Raw genomic sequence first — 20,748 nt, 5'->3', positions numbered from 1 at the left:
TTCCCTCAGGATTCCTCTCTAAAGAGCTTCAGGCTTGATGAAAGGTGTTCAGTGCCTCTGAAATACTAATTAGTATTATTATTACAAAAATTCCAACAAGAAAAAAAAGCTTATCTGATCTCTCATCTCCCCCCACACCCTCCCAGCTTCCTCACACCTTTTGAACTCATCTGTCAGGGTCCACTCTGAAACGGAATCCTTTTTTCCCCATCAGGCAGTAGCAGTTTACCCCTGACTGTTTCCCACAGCAGCTGGCAGAGCCTCTCAATCTCACAACACCCCTGGCTTGGCCCTCCCTCCCAGGGGCCCTGCTGGAGCCTCAGAGCACAATGCAGCACCTTGGCTGCAAAGAGCCCCACGGATGGGGGAGGAGGGAAGCAGCCCCTCCTGAGCCACTCAGAGAGCCCTGCCATGGGTCCCTATGCACGCTGCTGAGCAGTAGTGGCTTCAGCCTTTGGTGCTGCTGGTGAGGCTCAGCAGCAGCTGGATTTGAGCACACTGCCAAAGTTATTGCACATTCTGGTGAGTGTCTTAAACACATTGTTACCTGCTGAGCACACATTCAGCAGTCAAAGAGAAAGGGAGGAAAGCTGCAGCGAGCTTGGGGTGTGCATGAGGGTGAAAGTTGTCAAGGGGCTCTGAGCTTGTAAGGGACGGCGCAGAGAAGGGATGGATGCAGAAGTGTGCATGTGTGGCAGCAGCAATGGTGATGTGGCTCTGTGTATAAGAGGAAAGGTAGAGATCTGTGTGCCTGTGAAGAGACAGAAGGAATCAGGGAGATTATGTGTGTGTGTGCGTCAGTGTCTACATGCAGAAGGGGTTTTCCTCCTTCCTCTTTCTGCATGCATCCCTTTTAAAAAAGGGGGTTCAAAGAAGCCTTTCAATAAAACGTAAGCAGAATAAAAGGACAGTATCCTTTTAGCTTCACCATCTTCCTAGAAGGGACATAGAAAAGGGCAAGCATTCAAGCCCTACAAAGACAGCATTTCACAGCGATGGGTGACCCACCAGAACAGCTGGGCAGATGTCTTGCCTTTGTCTCAAATGCACAGGGAGAAATGAAGGTAGGTTTCAAAGACCTGGACCCAGTACTTCATCTCTGCAGCTCAGCATTTTCTTTGACTCATCAAGTATGAAGACAGGGGAAGATGCAGCCAGACAGAAAGTACTTACAGCTGCCCACCCCTGCAAGTTATACTTCAGGCTATTTTACATGCCAACTTGTTGCTTGTACCCCTTTTCCCAAACTGCTTGGGAAGAGGTCACCTCACCAAGGCTGTAGCTGGAACCCAGCCTCCCAGCATCACTCTAGCTGTCCTCCCTGATTCATGGGCACCGCTTGCACATGGAAAGGGTTACAGATCCAAGTTGTGATTTCGAGTGTTTGGCCCCGTGCCTGCTGACCTCGTGCTGACAAACCTCTCCTCCATGTCTGCATTTGTGTCTTTTCACTGCACAGGCATCAAGCCCGGCTCAGGATCTGGCCTTCAGAGATTGTGCTTTGGCTCAGGCAGGGAGCAGGCTGACCCTTTGATTCTGAGTGTGATTAAACCCATGCTACTGTAGCGCTAAGCTGTGTGCAACACTGTTAGCAACAGCCCTGATTTATGTTGTTGCTAGTATTGCGGTTTCCACCAGGGTGTAGACAGGGATTTTGAAAATAGCCCAGCTACCTCTTTGTCTGTGTGTGTGTATTATAATTAGAAATGTGTCAAAGGGCTGTTACAGAGTGAGGATGGAGCTGGAAACTACACACCCCAGTTCTGCCCCCGCCCCCGTGCTGACACCATCAGCCCCAGCTTGGGTGTGTGCAGGCACATCAGCTCTGCACTTCCCGGATTCAACAACTGTATTCCCAAGGCTCCGTGGGGGCATGGTGGTGGTGACTTCACTACACAATGGAGAACAAGTTTAACAGCTTCCAGTTTGCTCTAAGGTTGCTGCAGTCTGCCCCCACCACCGTAGCTAAATGACAACTTTTTTCTATTTTGATTTCAGATAGGATCATGGGTCTCAGATGTAGACAATTTATTTTCCTAGCACAGCTGGTCTGTCAGAGGTCATATAATTTGGCAGCAATCCCAGTGCTTAAAAATTAATTTTTCCTTATTAATACAACTGGGGGTCCCACAGGATAGGATCCCAGCCTTATCTGAACCTGACAGCTTCCTAAACCCCATGAAGGATGCTTTCTCCTCTCAAGCTATCTGCAGTACAAGGCCACCATGTCCCAGTGCCTGGCAGCACTGGAGGTTTCTGCTAGGAAACCAACCCACCCGCCTGCCGGGACGGGAAGTGCTGCCTTCACCAGCCCAGGGGTGCTTTCTCTTTTTAACCTTCTAAAGCCACACACAAGGTACCAAACAGAGAGAAGACACTGGGAAGGAGGATTTGGTGGGGGGGGGGGGGGGAGGAGGACAGAAAGAGCAAGGCAGGGCGATGGGAAGCACCTCCATAGAGCCTTCTGGGAACAATATGCATGCCTGTCACCCCAGACACCACATACCATGATTTTCTGTAGCAGTAAAACCAGTAAAACAAAATGCAGCACCCTAACCTGGATCAGAGCCCCCCACCGAGCTTGTATCAATGGTTTTCAGTGATGCTCTGACGGCTATCTGATTCCTAGTCTAAAAAAGCTTTTGTTTCCAGTAAGAGCCGAGTTAACACCACACAGGCATAAGGCACTACAGTCGGTGCTTGTGTGGGTGTGTGTGTGCATGTTTGTATGTGTGGCCGTGCGCTTGCTTTGCAGCAATTTGTTTTGGTCCCATTCCCCACCTTGCTACATCTCCTAAGTCACTACTAAAAATAATATCTTTTAAGTAAACTATTTGGAAGGCTTCAGAGTGAGATTTGCTCAGAGCTGCATAAACATCATCTGAACGGCTCAGTACTTGGGTCACTCAAGTCTGTTACTTTCTTACTTCATTGCTTTTTACGGGAAAATGAAAAACACGCAGCCATCGAACCTTCAGATTTATCTTCACAGGTCTCCCACCCACTCTCCTCCATGGTTATCTCAGGGTTTGCTTGGCTACATACAAATTGGCAGCTGCACTGTTTATCTCTTACTGTAGAAATATTGCATGAGGTTTTTTTCTATGTGGATTATCATATTATTGTCTATTAAAAACGTCTCCCCTCTCTACTAACCTCCCTTAGGGAACCTAAAGAGGGACTTCCATAATGGGGGAAGGCTTTCAGATACACCAGACTGAAACATAAATCCATCTACCTCTGGCATGTTTCCCTTACTAGGCTGGCTAATTTACTGAAGCTGAGTGTAGCCTGATCGAGGTTTGCATCCCATTACCCCGTACCTTTGCTCACTGTGCTGGCAATAAAGTCATTTGACCGGATTTGCAGCCACACATCATTATCTCGGCAAACCACCGCTGGTGTCGGCCACAGAGAGACAACTTCCTTGCTGGTTCCAACACCATGTGATGCTCTGCTTAGCCGGGAAAACCCCGCATTCAAATAAACACTGCTTCCAGCGCCTGAATGGCCTGAGGGACACGGTTTGCTCAAACCCCTTCCCAGTTAAGTCCTGACGCCCAGCTCACTCCAGGATAGAAGGAGGTGAACACATGGACACAGGCACACACTCGGGCTCAGCGGCCACAGGGATCACAGCCAGACTGGCCAGTGCACCCTCAGGAGCCAGCCTCAGGTTACAGCCCGATCTGCCACAGCACAAAACCTACTCCAGGAGATCAGACACTGCTTCTGCAACAGGGGATCATCTAAAAACACTGTTGCACTTAGCAAGGGGCTCCCAGGACACTACCCTTTCTCTTAATCCCATCAAGTGCCTATTCGTTTTCCTGCTTGAACAAAAGATGGGATTTTTTTTTCTTTCCTTTTTAACCGTAAGGAAGGAGATGATGCCAACCGGCAGCTGAATGTTTATCAGTAATGTCTGTGCTTCGCACTGCAAAAGAGGGATTTTCTCAGGCAGCAGAGACTCTCTCACCTCCCCTTTTCAAGGGGAAGCTGGGTGGCCACACAGCTCCGAGGCAGAAGGCGGAATGTGCTCTGCCATCATCTAAGGCTGCTCGGGTCAGACCGCAGCTCAGGGCCCTGAGCCATGTCCCGAGGCCCCGACTAACGGGAAGGCAAAGCCACAGCTCAGCAGCTGCTGGCTTGGCACTACCGTCCTGCCAGGCAGCTCCTGGGCACGGAAGAAGCACTGGACGGCAAATCCTTTTCCTCCAGAGACTATTCCAGGTAGGGACCCAGTCGCCCCCACTAGCGAGATTCAAACCCAGTAGCTGGGGAACACAGGGCCCAGCGTCAGCCTGCCCCATTCCTGTCCCCATGCCGAAGCAAAGTGAAGACGTGTTTCATCCCTTCACCTCCTGACTGTCCAGCCTAGCTCGTCAGCGAGGAACAGAAAAACACACTCGCGTCCTAGTACGTGCCATGAACCCGCCTTGTCCCGGGACAGCCCAGCGTTTGCAAAGTGCATACAGGTCCCGCACGTACCGCGGGCAGCCTTTCCCGAGGGTGCCGCCGCCGCCAAGCTTCGCCCGCTCCCAGCTCTGCACGGCCCCGGCTGCCTGCTCCGCCAGACGATTTTAGTTTCTCACCTAAAGTTTCCCGAGGCTGCAACTGGCGCGGGGCCGCGGACATTCGGATGCGGGCGTTTGACATGTGGCTGGTCCCTACCGCTTCCCCTTCCTTCCCCGCAGCTCCCCAAAAAACCAGCACGCAACTTTCCAGTGCGGCTCCATCCCCTCGCCCCTCCACGCCGGGCGCTGGGGGCCGCGCGGCTGCAGCCGCTGCGCTCCTTGCCGGGGGTGCGCCATCCCCGCCCCGCCGCACGCATGAGCCCCTCCAGAACCCGTGCTGCGAAAGCTGCGTGGCGCGGCCGATCGCTCATGCATTCCCTAAATTTATTTCCACGCAAAGCATCTATGCGTGAGACCGGGACCGCGCCCGGGAGCCCGAAAGTTGGGCGGACGGGGACATCCCCCATTCCTGACGGCGCCTTACCTGTCTCCGCCGTGCCTCCAGAGCCGGGCAAGCACAGCCCTAGAAATACCCAGGCGAGAAGAAACGTATCCATCCTCCGGAACAAATTATAAAAAACCCCGAAACCCCCAACGCAAGACCCGAGGCTGCGGGGCCGGGCTTCGCCTCTCTACCCCGGGCGCGCCGCGCCCCGTGTGGGCGCCCCACTCGCGACCAGCTCCGGCGGGGCTCAGCGAGGGGCGGCGGCGTTGCCCGCTCCGGGGCTGCGGGGCGGGCGGTGCCGGCGGAGCGCCTCTCCCCTAGGGCGACCCGCGGGGCCGGCGCCTCGGCATCCCCCGGGGCGCGGCGGCGGTGGTGCGGGCTGGGGCGCCGTCTGCGCCTCCTCTCCCTCCCCGCCGGCGCCTCGCAGCCTTTTCAGGCAGGGCGGCATGTGGCTGTCAGCGCCGAGTGCCGGCGCCGCCCCCCGCGCCCCCCCGCCCGCCCGCGCACCGCCCCGCGCACCGCGCCGCCCCCGCGCCCCGCCCCGCCCGCGGCAGCGCGGCCGCCCGGCTGCGCGGGGGCCGGGGCGGCGCGGGCGCGGAGCGGCCCCGCGGAACCGGCCCCGCGGAACCGGCCCCGCGGAACCGGCCCCGCGGAACCGGCCCCGCGGAACCGGCGCGTCCCGGCCGCGCTGCCGCGCCGCGGGTGCCGGCCGGACCCCGCCCGGGCGCTGGCGGCCCCGCGGCGCGGGCAGGAACCAAACCCGATGGAAATAACGGCAAAGGAGACGGCCGTGCGAAGGGAGACACCCAGAAATTGTCGGATGGGGGAGCATCAGGACAAGGATTGTCCCTGCTCGTGGGCTTCCGCCGCTGCCGGCCGAGACCCAGAAGCGCCGAGCCTCGACCAGAGCCGCCTGCGAGAGAGGAGAGCGGCGGCGCGAAGCACACGCTGCTCCTGGCACCCACGGGGCGGTGCAAAGGCTGCTACAAGGGACAAATGCAAACCCCCTCCGGGACTGCACCGCAGTTGACTTCCACGCTCCAAACCCGTTTTCTCCGAGATGCTCTTTAAAAACACAAACCAAGGCAGCGTTCACATAGTCGTCCTAGCAGCGCTCCTAAAGTTTGTTCGCTTTTGCCTTGTGAGGGGTGGGGAGTCTCTGACCGAGCTGGAACTGCTGGGATCCTGCGTTAACTTGTTGCTTATATTCACAGACCACAACAGGCTTAAAAGCTGGTATCTGGCAAACTGGGGCTAACTTACACACCTCCATCCTCTTTGAGAGGTGAAATTTCAAAGCAAGTGAAATGAGCCCTAAAACCATGCACTAAAAAGCTGTTTAAAAACAATTCCTTTATGTTGTTGATGAGTCCCTAGATTTTAGATTCCAACTTCCAAATAAACAGTAGAACGATTAAAGCTATGTTATCTCAGTTTTTTAAAGTTGGTAATTAGTGAAAAGATACTGGCATGTGGCAGAAGTGAGATACATCATTGTGTGGGTGAGAGGGAAAGTAAGAACATTTCACTGGTATTCATTTAGGGTGATGAGACTAATTATTTTGTACTCTGCTGTCTATCAGTTACGAGTAGCATTACCAGCTCACGTCAATGAAATCACGATGCCAACCTGTTTAAGCACATTCACACAACACAAACGCTTAGAGTTCCTCTGAGGCCAGTGGAAGTTCATTGACAGCAACAGATTTGGCCTGACAGATAGATCTGATATTTCAGCCGTTACCCTGAGGGCTGTAGCATCCTTCTTCCTTCTGTGTGTTTTGATACCTGATTTTGCATCTCTGTGGCTCAAATGTGCTCCAAAACCCGCTGAAGTCAATGCAAAGCCAGTGGCAATAGAGTCTACTGTCTTATTTATTGTATTTTGATGTGGAATTATGCAACTATTATTTACTACTTGCTTATAGTTAGACTACTATCAAGCTAGCAAAGTGTGATTTTTTGTGTGTATAAATATCCCTTGCAAAACATAACACAGATATCAGAGTGTAATATAAACCCACAGCATGAATCATTCCTTTCTTAAGACACGCATGGAAAAGGAAGAGGTTACCAAGCCCTAATGAGAGACAGCCCCATCTCACGTACCATATGGCACAGGGGCAATTTTTCTTCCATTATGCTCAGTTTCCCCTGGTTAAGGTCAATAGAAGAGGGCAAACAAAACCTTGAACTGATAACAGCTCTGATCTGTTACGAATGAAGAGAAGATAACCCTAGGAAAGAAAATGGTGATGGGAAATGAAGTTACCTGCTTCTCCACAGAGGTTTCTCTCAGCTACATTTCAACTGCTCTCCACAAATCCAGCCCTGTGTTTAGTGTCGGATCTCAAGTCTCCTCTCCCCAACATGCCACTGTCAGGAAAGGAAAGGCACAAATAAAGAACCAGGCAGCGCTACTGCAGTTTCTACCACTGCAAGTGTTCAGGACAGGATGATAATAGAGCTGGTGATACCTATTACTCCAGCTCAGGTAGAAAAATATCAAAAATACTTATTTTGGGAGCATTTAATACTCCGACCCTCTCAGGTTTAAATGCACTGAGCACGAGGTGATGCTATGTACCGTGAGCTTACCTCTGCCTGTTTCCAGGGGCAGCTGCTGCTGCTGCTGTGGGCCTTGCTCCACGCCCCACGGGAGGCTGGACTTCATCAACTCTCCATGCTGAGAAGTTCTGCTTCTGCCAAAGGGCTCAGGGCTCTGCTCAGTCCTCTTGCGGGTTTTTAAAACCCACAAGTAAGCACTCACCAAACCCATCAGGAACTGCAGCTTTTTTCCATGTCTGTATGTCAGAAACATCCACAAAACCTCACTGAAAATGAGACAATATGCAATTTAATGGTACTGTAATATTTAACGTACCATCTGCATTAAATTTGGTTGAAGGAATTTTGCAGCCCAAGCATTAGTCAGAACTGTGATGCAGTGAAATTTCCCCCATCTCCCCTCCAGCAGAAAGCCTCCTCAGAAACTGCCTAGTTCCCTGCTGCTGACCCGAGGGCCTGTGTACCTAGGGTTTTCCCTGGCACTCTGCAGCTCTGCTCTTCTCCTCCCTCTAATTGCAGCTCCTTCCAAACACTGATCATGCAGCCTCATTTCTTTTCAATCACAGCTTCCTCTTTCTAAATGAGTCCTTCTCTCCCCATGAACTGACCATCAGGAGGTGTCTATAAAGCAGGAAATCCCCAAGTTTTTCCTTAGAGCCTTTCTCAATCCTGCTTTAAAATAAAATAAAATTGAAACCAAGGCATCATGTGTTCCTGTAACCTTCTCTGGGCTCCAGAGTAGTTGGACAAACAGGGTGTCTCCCCCAGTTTTATGTCAAAACATATTATTTCCAATGCAGATCTTGACAGCCTTCCAGAGAAAACAACACGGCAGGACTGAAACAGAGTTAGAAATGAGAGAGGGGAAAAATGATACCCAGCCTAGATAAAACCATAAGTATTGTCAGTCAGCAGGAGAGCAGAGACTCAAACATTTTTGGCAGGGTATCCAAGGAGCAGGAGCGCAGGGCATGGGGGCAGACGGTGCAGGTTGTCTCCCAATTCCTCATAGAAATGCAGACTTCTTGTTGCACTTTTCCCCCCTCCAGACAGTGCTTTGAGATCCTCAGCTAAAAAGCTCTAAGTGCATAATATAAAATGTTTTTATTAGTCTATCAGGTGCATGATTACGAGATCTCATTTTATAGCCACAAATAGCCAATAATTACCTTAGCATCCCATTAGCCGTAGCCTTCAACCAGACTGTTTGCTGGGGAATTTGTCCATACTCAAAAAAGCAGGCCACTACCACAACTTGGACAAAGCAGTTCAGCACGTTGCATTCAAGTCCATAAACTTTCAGTCTAGAGGTGGCTTAATTAGCAAGCTGACCTGTTAATTTTTCATGGGGAGTACCACATCTGCTGACCTGCTAAGCAGCGGCTGCAGAGTAAGCCCAGAGGCTGCCCCTTCAGCTCTTGGGTGCTGTAGCAGGCAAGTGCCTGCTCATCCCATTACTCCTGCCCTGTTATTGCCCACTCACCCTGTTATTGTCACCTCCTTCTAACGTGTCCCCCCGTTTTTCCAGCTGCCAGCCTATCTTCCTGGCCAGCCCGGCCCCGCTGCAGTGCCAGGAGCCTGTGACTGGCTCTGGGGAGAGTGCGGGAGCAGCACTGACTGCTGCAGGGGAATGAGGGGAGTGCCGGGGCAGCCTGGAAAGCAGAAATGAGGAGGGGAAAAGGCAGAGGTAATTAAAGAAGAGTGGAGAAGGGGGATGGTGAAAGAAACAAAGATACAGAACAAGGGGATGGGGGGAAAATGCAAAAACGGCGGGAAACAGGGAGGAAGAAAACCACTGGAGTTAAAATCTATCATGGGATTAGCGGAGAGAAGGAGGGCGATTCCTGCTGGCTCAGGAGGCACTGAGCCACGGGAGGGGTGCAGAGGGGTGCAGAGGGGTGCAAAGGGGTGCTGGGGGCCTGCTCCATGTAGCAGACTGTGCAGGGGGGCAGTGGTACTGACACGGGGGAGGAAAGACCCTGCATCTTCAGAGTTAATAAAGAAAGCTTTCAGACCTCAGCAAGCTGACTAAATTAGGCAGAATATAAAGGTGCTGTATTATTTCTCAATACAGCAGTGGTATGAAAGGAGGCAGTGGGTTCTTTTGAAGCAGCTGCTGTGTAATCCTGGGCTTTTAGGTGTACTTCAACCAAACGCTCTCCCGGTATCAGCAGGTTAACTTCATTAAAGGCTCCATCTACCACTTTAATGTTCACTGAAATCCCACTGGGTGGGTATATTAGGCAGAAATAACCCCCACAAGATGATTGCATGCTGTTGTTTGGCACGGTGAATGGACCTGGAGGAGAAAATGGAGGAGGGTAGTGGGGCACACAGTGACCCAGGCTGGAAGGACAGATCCTGAACTGCTGTAGTGTAGCAGCAGGCATGTTGCTTTGCTAAAGGCATCAGAAGCCACTGCAGCAAAACCCCAGGACTGCAGGAAACCATCACTCCTGACCCCATCTCCACACATAGCCTGCTTGGTTCCTGTCCGCTTTGGCTCCTTCTCCACACACCCACTGGTCCCCCAGCTTGTGAAGAGGGTGATGATTTCCCATAGCTTCTCCTTGGCTGCAAAGAGGAGACCATGGAGCTGTAAAGGCTGTCTGTTCCTCCAACAGACCCTGGAAATTCTGTGGGCTTTGCTACTGTGAGCTTTGACTGGGGCTTGAGTATCTTACCCCACTGTAACTGTTGGGTGCAGTTAAGACTCTTGAAAAATCAAAAAACTTCTGGTGTGAGGTGACTCTATATGTTCACCCGCTAAAAGCACCCAAAATGGCCCACTGACTGTGGTTGCTACCCACAGAGCAGCACATGGACAGCTTCATTCTGGACAAGCTCCACTTGGACCACATTCCAGTTAGGGTCAACAGCAAATTTTCCATAGGCACCCAGTTAGAGTCACAAACCAAGGGCCTCATTTAAAGTCTGCTGAAGCTGGTGAGAGTTCATCCATCAACTTCACTGATGGCTGGATGTGACCCAAGTGGCTGAGCCCTGCAAAGCCAGCATGATGTCTTTTACTGTAAGTGCTGCCGTTGCCTGTGCCAGGCTGGCTCCCATGGTGTGTCACAGTCTGTAGTAAGCACTTACAGGGCTGTGTGCTCAGTATTAGAAAGGGCCACCCCACCAATTTCACTAAAACACCTCCTTAAAAATATACAAATTCTTAAACTAGCAAGTCACATAGACCCCCTCCTCCTTTGCCTGACACTTTGGGGAAAAAAAAATTCTTAGCACAGAGGCGATTTCTCTTTTCATATAAACAAAATGCCATTACCATGCTTTGGCTGTTGGCTTGATAGATTCTGGCAAGAAAACGCATGTGTGTATTTTAGAGATATTTCTCTTTTTCTTATCATGGTTTAGCTTTTGACCTCACTCTTCTTCCCCCTCCCTGCTTCCCCCTCCCCCCCCCCCCCCCATCCCAGGCACATTCCGGCGTGACTTCCGTGGTGGTGGTGGTCGTGGTGGTAGTCACACAGCCTTCCCAGCAGCTGGGGTTAGCAGTTAGCTCCCTCCAGCAGATAGCACATTCTTCTGGAGCACTGTCACGGGGGAAAGCCTTGAGCTGTGAAAGGTTTTTCTTTCCCTTTTAATCTTTTATTTTCTTTGATGTTCATTTAAAATAAATTATTGTGCCTTGTATTTATTATAGTACCTGGCTGTGCGAGGACCAGGATCTCTCTTCTGTCCAAACACAGACTCAGAGACAGTTCTTGCCTCAAACAGTTTACAATCTGAAGAGACAAAGCAGACAAAAACCAAGAGCCAGATACAACATGGATGACAAGCCTGTGGATTACTTTAGCATTTAGCTGAGTTGTAAACTGTTGAGGGAGAGATTGCCATTTGACTATGCCTGTGCAGTATCAGAAGTAGGAACTTCTGATGCTGCTGAATTGTTTGGAGATGGTTTTTAACACAGAACACTTAGGTGAGGATGTCAAGGGAACCATTGCTTTTCACTTGACTTCACCTAGTGTCTGTCAGTAACCTCAAAAAGCAATCTCAGAAAAAGCCATGCATAATCTGCTAATAAAAGACAAATCAGAACAGATCTAGAGGATTCCAACTGATAGCTGTAAGCCATGCTGAACTATGTTTTCACTATGGCCAAACACTCCTGTGTTTTGAGAACATTCCAAAGCATGCCTGGCACAGAACTTATGTACATGCTTCCCTTCCTCCAAAGTTCTTGGTGGCACTAGGGTCTTGCTGGAGACAGCTCTGCTGGATGTATCAAGCTGAAGATCGTCTTCATAATCCTCCCTTCGACATAAGTGCATATCTCAAGTCAGAGCTCGCATTTATGCCACTTCCTAGACAAGAAATCCATAATCTTGGAGGAGACCTACTCTGTTTCACTTCCCTTTCTGTGAATGTTTGCAATCATAGCCATCCCCCCTTTCTGGGGATGGGGCTGCTTCCTTGTCATTGCAGGGTATATATTTTTTCCCAAGAGGGGTCATCCCCATCTCCTCAGGATCCTTCACACAGATCATATTGATTTTTTAGTGCAACTTCTTCTGGAAATCAATGGTGCTAAGACTGCTTGCTAAGGCTGCTTCACAGTCAATAGGGTGGTCATGAAGCCCATGCCTCAAATAACTGCTCCAGGTGGTCCTCCCAGTCCCAGGGAATTAGGACTGCAGAACAACAGTCAGGAAGGAGATAATTTTCTGGCCAGCTTCTACAGCAGGGCAGTGAAAACACTTTTGGGCTCCTCTGCACATTCAGGGTGTGCTTCTCAGAAGTTCAAACCTAGGACACAGCAGCAAGGATCTGCTGAAGTAAAAAGGTGCACTAGAATAACTGTTATCAGGCACCCTGAAATGAAGGGTGGTTTTGCAGCCATGCAGTTTCAGATTTGAAGAATCAGTAGGGTCTTTTGGTCATTCTGAGCCAGGCAAATGACCCAAGAGCTACCCCAGTGTAACACTGTGGGTAGCACCATACTTTTACCATACTTCATTTCCTTTCCATGTCAGCAAAATGGGATAGCTGATACCTTTTCCCTCTCACCACTTTGCTTCATGTTGCACCCCTTACTGGTCTCTCCCCATACACAGCACTGTGGATCCAGTGGTTACTGCAATACAAACAGTCCTCAGGTGCAGGTTTTTCTTTTGCCTTCTCAGTGTGCTGCATTTATCAGCATCAAGCATGAGCCCAGCACAGTCAGGCTTCCCCTTGCTCTCAGCACCTGAGAGCATTTGGGTTCACAAACCTTGCTATTAATAATACATTGTGCAAAGTTGGTACAGAGCTCAAAGTTTTCTATGTGTGTGCTGCAGTTTGATTTTAACTGTGGGTATCATTATCATCAAAGAGACTGAGGAATGGCAGCTTTTATTTAAACAAATGGAAAGCTGTACTTAGTCTTTTTTGCCACATTGTGATAGGAAAGAATAAAGGCTTTAAAATATATTTTACAGATGCTCTTTCTTAGGTTTTTCTGTCTTACTATAGTCTCTGTGGTTCTGACTGGGAAGTTGTTGCAAAAGCTTTTTGTTTTTAAGGTTCCTATTGAAATAATACATATTTTTTGTCTCATTCCTGAGTTTTTTGTTGTGATGGGAATTTCAGAATGGCGGGGGGGGGGGGGCGCTGAAGGGATGAGATGTCAACAGCATCAACAGTTGAGAGAGGATGTTGTGGGTGATTAATGAGAGAGGGGGCCTAGATATCACACTGCTAGCAAAGTGTGAAGGAGGTGTCTCCCTGCAAAGTGAGAAGAGAGTTGGCAGAGGAGCCCATGGCTCTTTGTAGGGAGCAGGGCAGAGGCAGAGCTGGGAAGGGGGAGCTGAAAGTGCTTAGCAAGGAAATCAAGGGAGAGCAGGGACAATACTAGAAAAGAGCAGTATGAAACTGTAGTCTTTGATGAGCTGGACTCCTCCTACTGTGGCCACCAAAAATGAATATCAATGAAGCATTTAGTTGTGTGAGCAATGGGACAAATTAATGTTGCTCTCCTAGGGGTGCTTAGGATGTTGTTGAATTCATGGATGTATAATAAAGGTCAAGCTTGGGCTTTTCCTGACATGGTGGCACTAACGTGGCCCCTCTATCTCCCCAGCTGTTTTTAGAAATCTTGCAGGAGATTTGTATTTCTGATTAAATTGCCCAATTGTTCAAAAGTTGCTGTGGCAACAGTGGAGAAACACATGGTCATATACCATATATAAGCCTCTTCCTTACACACTTAATGTATATAGATACATCCTGGCACTTGCAACACAGTGCTATCCCTAAGGGCTACAGGTAGTTTGGGAAAGCCATAGCAATTGCCATTACCCCCATTTTACATGTCAAAACACAGAAATACTAGACCCATTGCAGGCAGAGCAGAGCTCCTCACCACCACTCACCTCCATCTTAGGTGCTCTAAGAAATATTTTGACTTTTCACCTGCTGAAAACATGAAACCTGTGGCTTTCTCTTCCAAGTGCTCTTACACGTTTGAATCAAAGGTGCCCAGAAATGTCCATGTGAGACCCCTCCCTCTCTCGGCTCAGTCCCACAGCACAGCCACAGGTGGCTGTCACCCAGTGGAGACTGGTTACAGTGCTGATGCCAAACAGAAGGTGAGCAGCAAAGGAGCCCCATCTGTTAAACACATGAAAGGTGAACAGACGTGAGTTCAAGCCAAGTAGTGAAATGTAGCTGTGAATCTGAAAATTTTGTTTCAAAGAAACAAAGCCCCACTTTAAAATAAGTCCAAAAAAATCCCATCCTGCTTCTATTGAAGTCAATGGCAAAATTCCCACTGCTTTAACCAGGAACAGAATCAGGCCACCTCCAGACAGATTTACAGCCAACACATGCTGTAACGCTTGCATACTACATGTGCTTACTTCTATTTCCAGCCATGTTAAAAAATTATAGCAAATGCCTATGGATTTGTGTGTATGAGTTATTGTGCTGCTAATGAGAGGAAGAATTACCCGAACATGCTTAGATGGTCATCCGTTGCCAGCACAGATGAAATTGCTGGGTCACCCACTGGCCTCATATTGCTGTTCATCCCATTAGCATTTCCATTAGAATTATTGCAAAATGTAACTTTTTTTTTTTTTTTGCGGATGTGCGGAGTGACACAGGCTGTGTTTGCAATTAGTGCTGCTAAGGAATTGGAACTGGAGCTGAAGGCACACTCCTGTGCCACACTGCAGCCACTAACATGACACTGTTCTGACAGGAGCATTTCTGCTTAACTGGGGCAGTAGGAGAGGTTCTAAGTATAGAAACGGAGAAAAAGGACTCCTTCCAGCAGAAGGCCTCTACACATAATGCATACATGCTTGTGTACTAGAAAGCTTTGCCTAATTCATTCTCACATGCCCCTTGCTTTGAATCCATCCCTGATAAATGTTAAGAAGTTTGGAAAAAAAAAGATGCGTGTGAGGTTTAGACTGCTAAGTGCTGCCTGCAACCAGTGGGTTTCTCAGAAGCTGTCGTTTGCCAGCCTCTTTGGTAACTAGACCCCATATTCTTTGAAGCTATCATTTAAAACAACAACAACAACAACAACAAAAAAAACCATCTCATGGCTGAAGCCTCCCTCCCCTCACTCCTCCCACTTGGACAAAACCACCATCTATTGTTTTCCTGTAATTGATCAAGCATAAACATTCAGCTCTACAGTTTTACGACTAATCACTCTACTTCTAAGACACGTGTTCGCGGCTATGCAAGGCAGCAGCTGCTGTCATTCCAATGGATATTAATTTATATTGTCTCCCACTCCCGTCCTCCCTGTGAGGATGCACAAAGGGAGTGGGGTGGTGGCTTTAGATGAAGACATCTGCTTGAAAGGCAGACAGTAGCCGTGCTGCTGAGATTGCACCTGGACTTTCACCAGCAAATCAGACACACTAGTTGCTTCCTAGCACTCCAGGCTTCGTACACACACAGGGTTTTGACTACAGTTATTTACTTATTTACCTGTCTCCAAGGGAAATTAAATGTCTGGACAGGAATGAGGCAGATTTCAGGAGCAAAACAAAGCTGATTGAAATAAAATGTCACAGATGTGTGGTGCAGCAGCAGGGGGGGAAGGCGGGTGAGGAGGAGGAAGAGGAAAGCTGGAGCCTCTAATTTTGCCCCGTAAAAAGATTCTTTCACGATGGTTGGCTATACTGAGTTCCTCCCTGGAGAGGCTAGCAAGTGTCCATGCTCGTGTGCAGGATGAACCCACCGTCTGCAGCCTCGGGAGGAGGAGGTGGAGGAGAAGAAGACTTGTTGGTCATCTTTCTGTTAGATTCCACAGAGAGAGATGCAGCTCAGCATAGATAGCTCGGGCTGGTGACCCAGCTGCACAAATGTTGTGTCCTCCTCACCCACCAGTCACTTCCCAAGAACCGAACTAAAAAGCCTAGCACACAAATTCACAAGCTCTCCCTCTCTGCCGTGTGACGGTGTCACCCTGCACACAGTGGGCCCTTGGGAGGCTCCCAAGCCACCAGAGTGTGGCACAGACCTGGGACTGCTGCAGGCTGCTTCTCCTTCGTCCGGCCCCGCGGAGAGAGCGCTGCGCACGGACACACGGGGCACGGAGCCCTCGCAGAACAGCCCGTTCTGCTGGAGCATTCAGACGCCATCTCCCCGATAAAACAAAGCTGAGGGCTTGATTGCAGGGGATATGAAAGATTTCTTTCTCCTAAGAGCAGGGCTGTTTCCCAATCGTGTTTGCTAATCAAATACCAATGTGACTGGGGTCACATTACACTATGGCTGTCAGCTCTAAGTGCATTCTGTATTTTTCATGTCCCATCCTGGGCTGCTGTGTTGTGTTGCTGTTTCACCCCAAGAGGCAGCACTAGAAGACTTTTCTGTCTCTTGCCGACTGCTGTGTGATTTTGCTTGGAAGCCCTGATTGAGGCTCGGATTTGGTGCTGTCACATTCCATGCAAATGACTAAGGAAATGTTTACTAAGCAAAGTAGTTGGTTAAGCATTTAATGCGGCATTTAATTACACAAGTAAAGAGCTGAGGAACAGTAATGTGCTGTTCAGATGTGAGGTGCTGTTTGCCCATGTTTTCTACAGCAATTTTTCAAAACAAACAGCTCTTCTCAAACTGGAGATGTATTTCATTCTTTTTAAGAAAGTTTTACTCTTGTCTCATGTTCACAGAGATATAAAAGTTTGGCATTCTTTTTTATAATGTCTGAGCTAGCAGGGTTTCTGAGACAAATCTAAAAATGCTTTCTTTTTATTACATTACATGCCTGAATTCCCACTGCTATATACCACAAGAAGTCATTTACCCTCTGCGAGTTGGTGTAAAATACTACTTCTGGTGCAGAATTCATATCTAGGCATGTTTTATTTTTGCCCAAGGTAAATGAGAATGTGGGTGCAGGTTGGAAAGGACAACTTTCTTGCCTTTTTTTTCATTAACTTAAGCTGAACCTAGTGATTCTTCTGGCAATCGCCTCAGAGCCGATAGTTATGGGAGGTTACACAAGCATCTCTTTTTGCTTTGCAAAATTTTCTTTGCTCCCTGAGGTCATGGTTTCCCTCCACTACTCTCCCTTACAGGTTTCCAGAGATCTCTACTTCCCCAGGGGTGCACTAGTTGCAGAGCACCAGCCATGTGAAATATTAGTGTTCACTTTACATATAGACCCTCAAATAATTCAAAATATTTTGGAATAGAAAAGTTATTTTTATCATCCCTGTTCCTTTGCCACAGGCACTATGAGGAGCACTGACCGCTGTGCCATTAGGCAGTTTTGATTGACGAGCCCCACTAAAAGATATGACTCCTCAAAGATGATGCCAGGAAGCTACACATTTTAACAGACGCTCACCACCCCCTTCTTTTCTATAAACAGAGAAGACATCTCGAAGGGGCAGGCTGCAGATGGGATTGTTTGTCTCTTAGTGATACTCATATCCCGGGTTGAAGTTTCATGGGTAATTGTACCCAGGCCACTGGTAAGTCAATTTGTCTGATGTGGCATCCATTTAAGAGGCTGCCTTCTAGCTGCACTCTTGGAGAGATACCCAAGGTCTTGTGGCAGATCAGGGAAGACTCCTATCTTGTGGCCTCATGCTCCCCAAAACTCCTCTGCTGGGTTTCCCAGCCCATTACCCACACTTTCTGTCAAGGTTGTCCAGATTTCTAAGAGCTCTGAGCCAAATGATACTGGGATGATTTACTGAGGGTGTGAGATGACAAACAGACTGGCAAGCATTTCCTTGTGGCCTTGGCCACTCAGACAGCTTGAAAAGTGCATGGGGACTGAGAGAGGCTATGAAGCATGCAGAGCACAGACTTCCAATGCTCCAGCCTATTCCATCTATGTCTGCACAGAAATTCTCACAGAGCATACATACATTGAAGGGAGAAGCAGATTTTTTTTTATATTAAATAAACTCTTAGATATAACCTAGGAGCAGAATCTCAGAGCTTGCCCACACATTGATCTATATACTGCATCAATGCAATACAACTCTGTGTAGAAACCTGTATTTGAAACAACAATTTCTTTTTTTTCTTTGCTTACCTTGCTTTTTGGAGTACCAGTGTTTTTTTGTGTTCAGCCAGTGCTCCCTCCAACAGAGGAGATCAGCAAGGGTCTCTCCCACTTGAAAGGGCTGTGTTGTGTTTGTAAAAATCTTGGAGAACTCTGGTCTCCAAGTGAAAAATCATGTCTTTCTTGCTCTTACTTTCAAGCACAACAGTTCTGTGGGCTAAATAAAAGTTACTTTTACACATACTGTCCAATGGAGAGGTAAAAGTACAGCTCAGATCTTCAAGCTCTTTTCTATACATACATGGTGCCTTCCTGCTCTGGGGCTCTTCTGCAGGAGGGACTCATGTGGGTCAAGCTATTGGGGCACCGAGGCTTTGGGGCCACCTGTCTTATGAAGGCACAGAACAGCTGTAAAATATCTACACTGAACATTTTATCCAGCCTCCATCCAGGACCATCAGTTAATCACAGTTGCTAGCACCATTGAGAACCATCCCTTGAAATGCAGAGTCCCCAAGGTCTCTTACAGCAGGGTGAAGGGGACAGCTCAGCCTTCTAGGAGACAGAAAATCCCCAAGTGCCCATGGCTGTGGTCAGACTAGCCAAGTCCAAGTCCAGGAGAAATGGAACTGGAAGATTACCTTCTCTGCCCTTCTAACACTCTCCTGTCTTCCAACTGCTGCATCTCAGCATCTCTCTGCTTGTGCCGTGGTGAAAGGCATGACACGAGACCAAGAAGCCTCTTTCACTGGCTTATCCCAGACATGCAGATGAGGAAGTGGCAGAAATAAAGGAATGTGCTGTGATTCCTGGCACTGAGAAGCTCAGAGTGGACATGGCCTTGCTGAAGCCAGGAGATGTTGGGAGGCAGAATCTGTCTCAGGAGGCTCCCACTTGCTTCCTAGACAGGGGTGAAAGACTGCAGAAAAGACAAGTGGAGGGCTGGGAGAGGGCCAGGCATGGTCCTGCAGTGGGACTGCAGCCTGAACCTCTTCAGCCATGTTAGCTTGCATGCTTGACCCTGGCTGATCAAAGCCTCAATAGGACATTGCCCCCATCTTCCTGCCCTGTCACTGCCAGCGGGGAGCACAAGTTATTTGTCTTTTGTGTGTGAGGACCTCCTCCTGGGGACCTTGTCTTCCCTCTAATCAAATAATCAGATGTGTTTATTGTTGTGGAAATCATGCCCTCCCCTGAAATGCCTGACCAGCATCAGCTTCCTGGCTTTGTCTGCAGGCCTGCTGCCGGGATGCCACCGCTCTGCTGGTGTGGCCGGGGGCTGCACGGGGCAGCCAGCCACTGCTCAGCCAGTCCTGTGTGTGCGTGTGTCTGAGAGCACCCCCACAGACAAAAGTAAAAATGCACCCACAGCGGGCTTACTCTCTCCATGACCAACCTCTGCCAGGGGGAAAATCAGCTACACCCCAAGAGGAGGTTTGCATTTGGAGCCGATACTGTATCACTGGGATGCATGAGTAAGGGGACAGGATGTTCACAACTATGTCCTTACTGCACAGCCCTAGCCTGAATTTTTGGGTGGTTTTATTTCAGTTGAGTTCTTTGCCTGAGTTTACACTCTTACAGAGCAAAATTTTTAAATTTGATGATAAGGACAACTTAGAACATCTTGGCTTATGAAGGCTGACAGCAGGGGTAAAAGTAAACTGAGCCCATGCCCTGATTAAAAATCTTCCAGTGCTGACACAAAGTGCCAGGGCAGCTCCATAGGGCCTGAGACCCCAGCACACAGCCCCTGGCAACCCCACTGCCCTCCCTGCACGCAGACTGTGGCTGGAGCCTGCACGTTTGTCCCCCTGCCACTGAATCACTGTGCCTGCTGCCTGCCTGCCCTGCACAGGCACCCACCCAATGTGCCTGTCGGTGCTTGGCAGCTGTTGGGGCTATTTTAGATTTGCACCCTTACTGGTGTTCTGGCTTCTGAGCTGAGGCTCCTGCTGTAGCACGTGTGGGAGAAGGGCAAGAAAGGAGCAGATTGAACTAATTGGAAATGCGTAGTTTTAAAATAAATAAAGGATTTCTTAAAAATAAAAAGGCTTAGCAAATTAAAGCAGACAAGCAGGTTATTTGGCAGCTAGAGGATAAATTTGAACATCCTGGGCACACAATGCATCAAAGCATTCCCCAATGCAGAGTCCCAAGAGCTGCCCTCTGGGCTTGGTACCCAGACCCACTCCAGTGAGAGTGTGTGCAGATTGTGTTTTCATTCCTGCTCCTGAGAGCACACTGACAGCAGGGTTTGCCCAGGCCAGTGCTGTCCCCAGGCTCTCTCCAAATGGGGCTGCTGATGGGGGTATTGTTGGCACTCTACACCTAAAGCACAAATCCAGCTGGACTCAAGCTCATTGAAGTCAGTGAGAGAACAAGTGCTTTTTGTTCAGCATAAACATCCAAGAGGAGACATGTAACCAAACAGCCAAAACAAAAGCTACACTCCTTGAAACAGTGCCCCAAACAACTACCTGTGTGGGCCAAGGGTTCCTGTTGTCCTCCCAGAGATTGCAGGGCCAGGGAGGACCTGAAACTCAGCTGGCAGACAGGCTCCTCTCTCATCTCTGAGGCTTAGGGAGCATTAGCTGGATGTCACTGCTGCTTGCCAAACCCACGACTGATACAAGCCGTGTTACAGGGTGACTTGAATCATTTGCTGGCATCCCTGAGCAGGCCCCTGCCAGCAGGACAAAAAAGTCCTACAGAAAATCCCCTGT

The 20,748-nt window shown here is 49.1% G+C and overlaps 1 protein-coding gene across 7 annotated transcripts in view; it reads right to left on the bottom strand.

Annotated features, from left to right (window-relative positions):
• The window catches only part of NRP2 (neuropilin 2), an 88,661-nt gene extending 83,292 nt beyond the window's left edge, over positions 1-5,369 (bottom strand). For all 7 annotated transcript variants that reach the window (XR_014956751.1, XR_014956752.1, XM_085585209.1 and 4 more), the window contains exon 1: positions 5,002-5,369. Coding sequence is in view for 5 of the 7 variants with exons in the window: in XM_085585209.1 (XP_085441335.1) it covers positions 5,002-5,074 (73 nt within the window). In the remaining 2 variants the exon portion in view is untranslated. The remainder of the gene's footprint in view (positions 1-5,001) is intronic.
• Between the last annotated feature and the right edge of the window lie 15,379 nt (positions 5,370-20,748).

The sequence above is a fragment of the Lonchura striata genome, chromosome 7, assembly GCF_050655825.1.
Source record: "Lonchura striata isolate lonStrDom1 chromosome 7, ASM5065582v1, whole genome shotgun sequence".
Lineage (NCBI taxonomy): Eukaryota > Metazoa > Chordata > Aves > Passeriformes > Estrildidae > Lonchura > Lonchura striata.
The sequence above is the reverse complement of the archived record's forward strand: the minus strand, read 5'-3'. Positions and strand labels throughout refer to the sequence as shown.